Consider the following 10,995-nt stretch of genomic DNA (forward strand, 5'->3'; position numbering starts at 1 on the left):
AGGAAAAGGCATGACATAACATGGAAGCATTGCACATGGAAAAGAAAGTCCCATTCGTTGTGTGTTAATTATTCCTCTTGTCTCCTGTAAAGGAACTTAATTTATACTAAATATGATCTCATTTATTTGTAATATTTATATTTGTGATATTAAATATAATAAAATCCCTAAGCAGTTCACATATAAATATTAAAATCACATTTAAAATATAAATATTAAAAATACAACATTAAGACCAGTTCCAGATACCATACAAGCAAGGCTAGGAGCAGGAAGCTGGAACAGCATGATTAATTTAATTTAATTACAGCCCAGGGAAAGCCTGGAAGAACAAGTGTTTTTCCAGGTCTCCCAGGTCGTGATGCTAAGGAACCTGTTACGCCTTTTGTTTGACCAAAGTTGACTTAAGGTGCAGTCGTGTCTTTGTGTCATTTTCAAAGCTTTGTTGAACTTCTGCCAGCAAGACAGAAGTGAGAGAAAGGGCGGCATTTTCCGCTCTTAATTTTTTAAACCATTCCACATGCACCCTGCCCTCATTGTGAGCGGTGAGAAGGAAATAGTTTATACCAGCTCCAGAGCCAGTCTAAATGCTTCCTCATGTTTGGGGTGTGATTGGGGACTGGGAGAGCTTTGGAACCTTCAGTTTCAGAGTCTCTCCTGCTCCGCCTGCACCACACCCCTAGGCTTCCTCCTTTTCTTCCTCTCTGTGAGTTGAGAGGCGTGGATCACTCTGTGGGGGCAGGGAGGGGAGATCCAGGGTTGGATCTCCTCCAAGAGCAGAGTTCTGCCTCTGATCTCAAAGCAGGACTTTCAATTTTTCCTGTAGCCCTTGAGATGCTGTCCCAAGGACCATAGGATTGCCCTGTTACTGTTTGTACCTAACCTTGACTGCTGCCTCCCTTCTACAACTCAGTGGTTACAGCCACCACTGAAATCACCTCTGACTTTCTGGTCTTCCAGACTTGGTCTTATGAAAATTTTAACTTTTCTGGTTTGTGTAATTTTGTAAGCTGTCCTATATATCATTCTTATTCACTTACTGGGAATCAGTTTAGCCAACAGCTGCCTTTAAACTTCGCATGCACATTGTTTCTGTGCTTTGGTTTGTCTACAGGTGATAAAATTCGAGTATGCTAGCATCGCAGCATTCATAGCTGTCGTTGGGATTCTGTCTATAGTTGCTCAGGTAAGCATAGTCTTTTAGAAGCCTAAATTTTATTGTGCACTCATGATGATGGGAAAATGTTAACCGGGTATACTTGCTTTTCAGATTAAGTGTCCATAGCACAATTTTTGTGTGTGCCGTGTAAAATACAGCTGCTGTGGAACAAGGGGTTTGAAAAATGCATCTCCCACCTTATTTCCCCCGAAAAAGGAATTCAAGGCAGCTCGCAAACAAGCGCTCTACATAATATTTAAGAACAATATATCAGATGCCCTATTTCTAACCAAAATAATTTTGAAACACCATATTTACTGTAACCAAGAAACAGCAGCAAAGTTTTGAGTTCAGCAGTCAAACATGGAGAACAATATAGGAAAAAAACCAGCAGTGCAGGAGCCACCACCGAGAAAGCCATTTCCATGCATATAGGTGAATAAACAGGCCTTGCTTGTTACTGTTCACTAGCTAGCCTTCCCCAGCCTGGTGCCCTCTAGATGTAAACTGGCTGGGATCGACGGGAGCTGAAATCCAGAACATCTGGAGGGCACCAGGTTGAGGAAAGCTGGCTCGCTCTTACGATTCCATAGGGTTGCTGTAGCAGCAGATTTCCTGCATCGGTCGGGGATTGGTCTAGATGACCTTTGAAGTCATTTTCAATTCTGTGATTCTACAGCATGAATACTTCTTCTCCCAAATGTCTGCCTTGGACTTTCCACTTGGACTGAAAGCTGCTCATGGGACTTGGCATGTGCTTGACTTGAGGGGGGACCTTAAGAGTTTCCTCTTCCCTAGAGTTGAAGGGAATGTAGGGAGACAGCGGGGTCATCAAAATGGGATGTGAAACGAAATCGTGTATAGGGAGTGCTTGAAGGGAAGGAAGTTGATATGTCTTATTTAATTGTTGCTGGAAGAGTCAGTATAACAGTTAGGGATGTAGATTTTTGAGTTTGAAGTTCCCAGTTTAAATTGCGCCTCAGTTGTAGCCTCACTGGGTGGAATTATAAAAACCCTTATATCTTGGCCTTTGTTCCTAGGATAATATAGGGATGTCAGGGAATTCCGCCACAGATCATTCAGCCCCCCGAAATCTGTGGCGGAACGAAGCCCTCCCCCCACCCCGCGAAAGGCGTGCGAAATGGGACACTTGCCTGGTGCTGTTCGCGCTGCTTTGCAAATGGCGGCTGAGTCTGCGGCCGCCATTCACTTCCCTATTTTTGCCGTGACAGGCTACATAAATACTTACATAGCCTATCACGGCTAACGCAGGGACACCATTTGCGTCCCTGCGGAGGCCGTGATAGGCTATGTAAATATTTGCGTTTCCTTTTTTTGCCGTGATAGGCTACGTAAATATTTACGTAGCCTATCACGGCCAAAAAACATGAACTCCACACGGCACCTGCGAATGCACCCGGCCGGTGGCTCCACGGAGTTGCTGCGGAGCGGAGCCGGCCAGGTTAGGATTTCAGGGGGAGGCGCGGAGTGCCTCCCCCCCACCGCGAATCACCCCGTCGAAAAGATAAGTGACTTTCATATATCCCTTGGATAATACCATCCTAGCTGACAGACTTGTTTCAAGATTACTGAGAGAAAGCATGTGAAGTAAAGAAAGTGCTATATAAAGGTTGTGATTAATTTGAAAGGATTTGTGCTTCTAGTAGCATAAGGTCAGATCTTTTTAAAACTAGATGTGCAGCTAATAAATGTTAAAATGCCAAAGTGAATTGACATTACACTGATTCATTTATTTTATTTATTATAAATATAAAGTGCTTATCTCCCTAAGTTTAAGCTTTTTTTCGACATAATGTATTCTATATTTTTGTAGACTGTCTTTCTCAGTATCCTCATGAGGTCCATAGGAAACAAAAATACAGTTCTCCTTGGCCTTGGTTTTCAGATGTTCCAGCTGGCCTGGTATGGTTTTGGTTCTCAGCCTTGGTAAGTGCAGTGCTCTTGGAACAGGCACAACTTTGCTGGCTCTTTTGTATGATTGTTGGAAATATTGTAGTCTAATTATTGTAAGCTGTGTTGGGTGCCCATGGAGCTGAAAAGTGAAGTAGATTTTGGGGGGGATAAATAAATCTTGGGTATGTTTAAATACTGTTCTGAACCCCGTAGATCAGTAGTCTTCAGACTTTTCAGACCTGGGACCAACCTGAAGTCCAAACATACGTTTGGGGACCCGTGTCTTATTTCTTTCTGTTTGTATGGTGGTGTTGGTGCTGATACAACCCTCCTTAGGTCTGGTTATGACCCAGTAGTGGGTCTTGACCCACCAGTTGAAGACCAGTGCCCTGGTCCAGCCTTCCCCAACATGGTTCCCTCCAGGTGTTTGACAGCAACTTCCATAATCTCTGAACATTGCTCATGTTGGCTGGGACTGATGGGAGTTGTAGTCTTAAGACATCTGGAGGGGTCCATGTTAGGGAAGGCTGCCCTAGAGACGATTGGCTCTTTTGATTACTTCAGGTTTTGCACCAATTTCCACTTGACCTCTAGTTCACTTTGTCTCCACTCTTCTTTGCGGGGGTTTCCTCATACTGGTGGGATTAGAGTCTGATCTTTTATGTTCAGAGAACGCAGGACCACTGCCCTATTTTACCTTATTAACATAAATCACTTGCTATCAGACAAATATTTGTATACCCTTATTTAGCCTTGGAGGTTTTATGTTTCATTTAAAGCCCCTTCCTTGTATGAAGTTGATTTGTTGTTGTTGTTGTTATTTACATTTCTATACCGCCCCATAGCCGAAGCTCTCTGAGCAGTTGACAGAAGTTAAAACATTAAAATACAATATACAAAGTTTGCGTTCTACCATCTAGCTGTAACATTTAGTAACATTTAGCAACGTTTACTACATGGAACGGGGCTACCACCTATGAGGTTTCCCCGCCAAATGTCATTGGCAGCCACTGGTGGAGTGGATAGATTTGCTGACTGGTGGTCCTGTTTCATGTGGCGAGTACTTGAAAGCCTTACAGTTGGTGTGGTGGGAAACTTCCCATGGGGATGCCAGCCCACATGTAGTCTGGCTACATCTAGCGCTACCAACAAGATACAGCTGGAGAACTGTCTTTTGTATAGCCCTTTCCTTTCAAATTATATAATGGCATTACTTTGTGTCTTGTTCTTAGGATGATGTGGGCAGCAGGAGCTGTAGCAGCCATGTCAAGTATTACGTTTCCAGCAATCAGTGCTCTCGTGTCACGAAATGCAGACTCGGACCAACAGGGTAAATACAATAACAGTTTTCTATAAAACTTCCATAGAGCTATTTTCTTAACAGAACAAGTTTGCACACATCTACGTGTGCTTTAGAAAACAAATACTAGCTTTTGGAAGCAATACGGTATATATACATCTTTTATGTTCCAATATGTACTCAATCGGAACTAAGTTGTACATACTTTGGATCTTCAGAAATTATGATTCTCTAGTCCAGTGGTGGGAACCTTTTTCATATTGAAGGATACAGTCCCTTGGGTGTTATCAGTTGGAGAGCTCCATACCAGAGGTTGAAGGGGCCAGGACACTGGATGGACGCTGCATGCTCGATCCAATGGCACCATGTGTTAGATTTGGCTAGGGATGTCAGAGAATTCCGCCACCGACTCCAGTGAGGCTGGATTCTTTAGAATCGGCCCCCCCGGAATCCGTGGCAGAACGGCCTCCCCCCCCCCCCCGCCACCCCGCGGAATCCCTCCAGGACGGAGCTTACCTGGCAGCGGATGCGGTTGCAGCTCCAGCTGGTCTTCTGGCTGGCTGTGGCCGGGCGGCTGCGGCTGCAAATGGCGGCCGTTGTAGCAGCTGCCATTTGCGTCCCTGCATTCAGCTGTGATAGGCTACGTAAGTTTACGTAGCCTATCACGGCAAAGAGCAGGGGCACAAATGGCGGCCGCTACGATGGCCACCATTTGTGGCCGCAGCAGCCTGGCTGCGGCCGGAACTCTGGCTGTGGCTGGTCTTGGCCAGCGGCTCCGTGGTGCCGCCATGGAGCGGAGCCGGCTGGGGAGAATTCCAGGGGGAGGGACAGAGTGCTTCCCCCCCACTGCGGATTGCCTGGTGAGGAGCCAGGTAAGACTTTCATACATCCCTAGATTTGGCCCATAGACCGCCGGATTCCCATCCCTGCTCTAGTCAGTGCAGTCTTCTCTTTGTGTTCCTTAATTTTGCATACCTATCTACTTTCCCTTCGCTTAAAAAAAATACATAAATCTGTTGCCAACCATAATAGTACTTGGAGTTCAGCATTTATTTTCCATGAAACATTGATTGTGACACAGATTATTTTTCCGGTGAGACTGGGTTTGCACAACGTGATAAGCCACAGTGGGTTGTGAGCCATGTTTGTTTCAGAGTGCCTTGTTGTATTGTCCGAACCCAGTTAGAGTGGCTTGTGCATGGTTAACGAATCATGCTGCCAGGTTCAGACAACATGCAAGCCACTCTGAAACAAACATGGCATACAGCCCACTGTGGCTTATCATGTTGTGGGAATCCAGTAGGGATGTACGAAAGTCACTTACCTGGTCTCGCAGCTTGCTTCGCGGTGGGAGGGAGGTGCTTCGCTGCTCCCCCCGAAATTCAGGCCGGGGGGGAGGCTTCCCGCCTCACCCGGCCAAAATTCAGGCCAGGGAGAAGCGCCCCGTCTCCCTGGCCGCGAACTTCAAAAGAAAAGTTAAAAAAAAAAAAGAAAGCCCCTGTGATAGGCTACGTAACGATTTATGTAGCCTATCACGGCTAGATCTGCAAAGTCGGCCGTGATAGGCTACGTTAATCGTCACGTAGCCTATCACAGGTGACTTTGAAAAAAAACCAAAACAGCGCGTACGCAAATGGCGGCCCCCATAGGGAGCCGCCATTCGCGTTCCTTATTTGGTCACTGTAGTCTACGTAAATCTTTACGTAGACTACGGCGAAAATAAGGGCAACGCTATTTGCGTTGCCCTTATTTTCGCCATAGTCTGCGTAAATCTTTACGTAGACTACAGGGACCAAATAAGGAACGCGAATGGCGGCTCCCTATGGGGGCCGCCATTAGCCGTATGCGCTTTTTTTTTTTAAGTCACCCGTGATAGGCTACGTGACGATTAACGTAGCCTATCACGGCTGACTTTGCAAATCTAGCCGTGATAGGCTACGTTAATCGTTACGTAGCCTATCACAGGGGTGTGTTTTTTTTTTACATGTAATGGTGGCGGCGGCGGCAGCCGGTCAAAAGACCGGCTGCCGCCCCTGCCCCTGACGAAGACCTGCCGAACCGCTGCCGGGACCCGCTGCCGGGAGGGACATTCGTGAAAGGTAAGTCCCATCCCGGGGGGGGGGGGGGGGGCGGAGAATTTCTCCCCGAACAACCTTCGGCGGACCGAATGCGTTGGCACTCGGCCCCCCCAAAGTTTCGGGGAGAAATTCTCCCCCATCCCTAGATCCAGCCTGCAAGAGGGTGAGAGGACAGCTAGCTAAAATCAGTTCTAGAAAGTTTAGTCTCACAGAGTCAGCAAGCTTGTGAGCAAAGTATCTACCAGGTCAGTTATTCCAGTCTGTTTCTAGACATGGTTCCAGGCTGTGTGTGTTTGTATGATATTGTCTGAATAGGGTATATAGTTTTTAGTGGATCTCTTCCCTTTCTGCTAAGAACGAATGCAAAGTGTTGGTTTTGTTGTAGTTAAGTATCCTTTGAAGCCTTTTTAGTTAGAAAGTTGGAAGTTAGTGCCATCTAGTGGTGACTGAACATGTGGAAATGCAGAAACATACAGATTAGAACTACCTTCCTACACTGAAACAAGTAATCCGATTCATTCACTTTGAAACTTCCCAACAAGGAAATCTCTACTTCAGAGAACATATTTATGTACTATACTACTTGTCTGCAGAGTTATTTTGCCGTCTAGCTAATCCTTGAAAGTATTAATTAGTACTTGATCAGCTGCAAATTGGAAATAAGGTCAACCTGGTATTTGGATGTTAGCTTGAAAGTCATTAAAGTGCAGGCTTTAGAGTTTTTGTATGATAATTTTAAAATGAGTTCTCCTTCGCTGTTAACTTGATCTACAGGTGTCGTCCAGGGGATAATAACTGGTATCAGAGGTCTGTGCAATGGTCTTGGTCCTGCTCTCTATGGTTTTATATTCTTTCTGTTCCATGTGGAGCTTAATGAGTTGGCACCTGTTCAGGATAAAAAGGCTATGCAGGATCCAAGTGATGAGGTAAATGATTGTAAATCTTAGTTGGTGTGGTGGTTTTTAATAACTCTCACCAAGGCATTCTGTGGAAAATGTCTTGCTAAACTGTGTGACTCTTTCCCCCTTCTGCATTTTGTTCAGACAGTCTTGGTTATTGATACTGTTCATAGTTCACATACAAAGATTGATTTTATAAGAAGAATTATTCTGAAGGTTATTTGTGGATGCACTTCTGTTTTTTGTGTGTGTTTTTTTTCATTTCAGCCTTTTTGCTTTTTTATTCTGTGTGGGCACATCTAAAACTTTATTTACAAGGAAATGTTTTTCACACTCCCCAAAAAACTACCTCTTCTGAGATGGCATTCAGGTCCATGAAAAAAATGATTCTTGAGACTGTGCCCATTTTCTTTAAGAACTCTGAGGGTGAAAGCTTTGAGGAAGCAAAACACTGAGACTGAATGATTATTTTGTCATCTGTGTTTGTTATAAATAGGTGATTCATTGTCCATCCTTGCCACCACAGTGCATCTATTTATTTTTATGTAGTCTCCTCTTTGCCAGTGTGCTTGAGGTGCTTTATAATGGGGTTGTCAGAATGTCCACACGTTTTATGGTTGACTCAGTGCTTCTCTTTATGGTCTTGTGTTTTTAATAATTGACAGTTTGTGTTGAACACGCTGCTGAAGCCTGCCATAAAGGCTCTCTTGGGAAAAATGTTCTACAAGTTTCGGAGCTTTCATACTCTGTTCATAAGGGTTGGCATGGGCTTTATCCTTTTATGCATTCAGACTCTATCTGACTTGAGTAAGTCTGCTTCCCCTAGTATGGCCAGTGTGGGTAGTCTTAGTAGAAGAGTGGAATGTAAATGATTACTATTGGCATAGCCTGTAATTCATATTTATCCTTATTATACCCATTGATGTTATTCCAAATGTTAATATGTTCTTAGGATTTTGCTAATGTCTGTTCATATTAATTATGTGGAGCTCTTTCACCCTTCCTTGAGGCTGCCTGGTGTGCCCTTGGATCATGGTGAAGGAAGTTGCCACCACTTGCCATCCTTCTCCTTCCATGCCCCCTTCCAGAGTATCTGTGAGGCACAGGGTAATCTTCCTTGGCTGTTCCCCCTGATCCCTTTCATGTTTTTGGCCACCCCACTCCCCCCAGATATTTGAAAAAATAGACTTCCAACCCCCAAATTTCTGCAAGGGCCTCAGGTGTTGTGGGAACACAGCTCATCCCAGTTGTCTCAGGAGACAGGCCAGTGTGTCCCCAGGCTACCAAAGCCAGTCCACTTGGGACAGGCGGTCTTGCTTGTTTCTGCTGCCTCCTTGAACAGGGTGTTTTTTGTCCCCATACAGGCTCTTGCAGCACAAGGTAAGATACAAATGGGGACTGTTCTCTGACTAGCTGTGAAGGCAGTCAAAAACAGTGCTGCTTTCATTCAAAATGGCATCAGAGATGAGACCTCACCCCACTCTGTCTCAGGGCAGAATTAGGGTTGGTGGGTACCACTAGTTTTTGACTGGTTACCAGCACCAGTCAAAATTTGTGGATTCCTGACTGAACATAATCAGCATGTCAGTTAAATAACGCGACTAAAAGAACTGCAACATCTATACCCAATAATGGATACAGCTTTGCCCAGCCTCATTGTTTATATTTTATTCCACAGACATTTATCTAGGGTAGCTCATTCTTTCTTTCTCTTTGCAGAGTGCAATTATACCTGGCCCACCTTTCCTGTTTGGAGCATGTGCAGTCCTCCTAGCTTTTCTAGTTGCCTTATTCATTCCTGAGCACAGTAAAGCCAGCAGTACTAGAAAGCACAGCAACAGCATCAGCAGTATCCAGAGCAACAACCCAGATCGAGGCAGTGATGAGGACATTGAGCCACTGTTGCAAGACAGCAGTGTATGAGAGCTAGATTTTCCTAATGTTAATATAGACTGCAAGCAAGCAAAATCCATGCACTGAGCTCTGAATCCAGAGCAGGACTTAACTGGTGAGCTTTTGATCTATCGGAAGCTTTGCACATTTCACCCACCTAAGGTATACTGTGTAGGTGGCCACTGGTGTCCCATTTGGGTGGATTTCAACCACTTACTGTGTTTGTTTTGTATAACAGTCCGAAGTAGTTATTTTTATTTATCGGTGCAAATGCTTTCATGCCCAATATTGAACTGAGAATTTGGAATACAGTATCTTGGAAAATACTTTCAAACACAATTGAAGACTGAGTATCCAAATTCACTGTGAGCAGACCACAGCCCCTGCCAAAGTAGTGAACGGTTAAGCTTCTCCATTAGCCCTTTTCATTGGGTACATACTTCCTTGTAGCCCTCTTGGGTTTGGGAAAATGTTCTATATGAGTAAATACTTCTGATGGATAAAGGTCATTACAAAATCTCTCCTTCAGTATGCCCCTATATTTCTCTTACTAATATGCTGTCTGATAGAATGAGCATTGCATAACAGATGAAGTGTTGCAGGAGAACTTCAACCATTGAAATAGAAGTTATTTGCAAGTCTTCAACCTCGTTCCCAAGGACTCTAACATAGAAATGTTTAAAAAGGGCTCCTGCTGGAACCTAAAATGGGCAAAGATAATTCTATGTTGATGAAAGGCATTAGTGATGCTCACTGAACTGCTTAGCACTACCAGTGTGGTCAGTTCTGACATAGAGACTAATTAACTGGATGCTGAGGCAATTTACATTGACTTGTGTGTATTTATTGCATCATTTGTCACTTTTTATCTGCCGTATGAAGCACTCTATCCCTGTTAATTTCACTCCTGCCTTAACTGCTACTTAGTGTGCGTTTGTTACCAACTATATTTAGCCTTCATATCAATCTCTGAGGAATCTCATGGATTACAATTATGACATGCTTCTCCAAAAGAGGCATTAAAGATGGTTTAGTTTCTACAGAGTATCATGCTATAATTTTTAGAGGCATTTTATGAAATTACACAGATTTCTATGTATTTTGCGGCAGTGGAAATGGACCATTACACAAAAATCTAACAAAGTACTCTTATGAATGTTTTATATGTATTGAATATATGTAGATATTTGTAAGAAGTTTTACTTTTTTCCAGATGAGGTACTGTGTAAATCTTGTATTTATAAATGTAATGAGGGTGTTGACAGATATGCAGCTTTTATAAAGGATTGTGTAATGACTGAACAAAAATTAAATATATATATATATATATATATTTTGAAACTTGTTCCGCCTTAAGCAAAGATATCAAACCTTTTGTACTATGCAGTTTGGTTTTTAAGTTAATAAGCTTCCTAATGCATAATAAATTTGCAACCTATATTATACATGATTCAAGTGTCATTTTACTACTATATGTATTTCCTCCCAATACAGAAGTTGTTGTTGAATTATTTGTACTACATAGGTTCTTGGCTAATTAGTTATTACACACCACTCCAACATTGCACTTTCTTCCCCTGCTCAACTCTTAATATGCTAAATGACAGAACTGATATTATTTATTTATTTAAAACATTTGTATCCTGCCCTATATTATTAAGATCTCAGGGTGGCGTACAGATAAAATTATGTATGTATGTAAAGATGAGCCAGTCGTAACTGGTTTGCTGGCAGCAATTGTTCCTTCGACAA

At 43.4% G+C, this 10,995-nt stretch overlaps 1 protein-coding gene across 2 annotated transcripts in view; it reads left to right on the forward strand.

Moving 5' to 3' along the window:
- The window catches only part of SLC71A2 (solute carrier family 71 member 2), a 49,702-nt gene extending 39,010 nt beyond the window's left edge, over positions 1-10,692 (forward strand). Inside the window, exons 8-12 of one of the 2 annotated variants that reach the window (XM_084834075.1) lie at positions 1,115-1,186; positions 2,994-3,106; positions 4,306-4,403; positions 7,226-7,377; positions 9,070-10,692. In XM_084834075.1, coding sequence (XP_084690201.1) covers positions 1,115-1,186; positions 2,994-3,106; positions 4,306-4,403; positions 7,226-7,377; positions 9,070-9,273 — 639 coding nt within the window. In that variant the 3' untranslated portion in view covers positions 9,274-10,692. The remainder of the gene's footprint in view (positions 1-1,114; positions 1,187-2,993; positions 3,107-4,305; positions 4,404-7,225; positions 7,378-9,069) is intronic. The other variant, XM_084834076.1, reaches the window with a different exon arrangement.
- The last annotated feature ends 303 nt before the right edge of the window (positions 10,693-10,995 follow it).

Source organism: Heloderma suspectum, chromosome 2 (assembly GCF_057233095.1).
Source record: "Heloderma suspectum isolate Gila_16-S chromosome 2, 16-S_ref, whole genome shotgun sequence".
In the NCBI taxonomy this organism is placed as follows: domain Eukaryota; kingdom Metazoa; phylum Chordata; class Lepidosauria; order Squamata; family Helodermatidae; genus Heloderma; species Heloderma suspectum.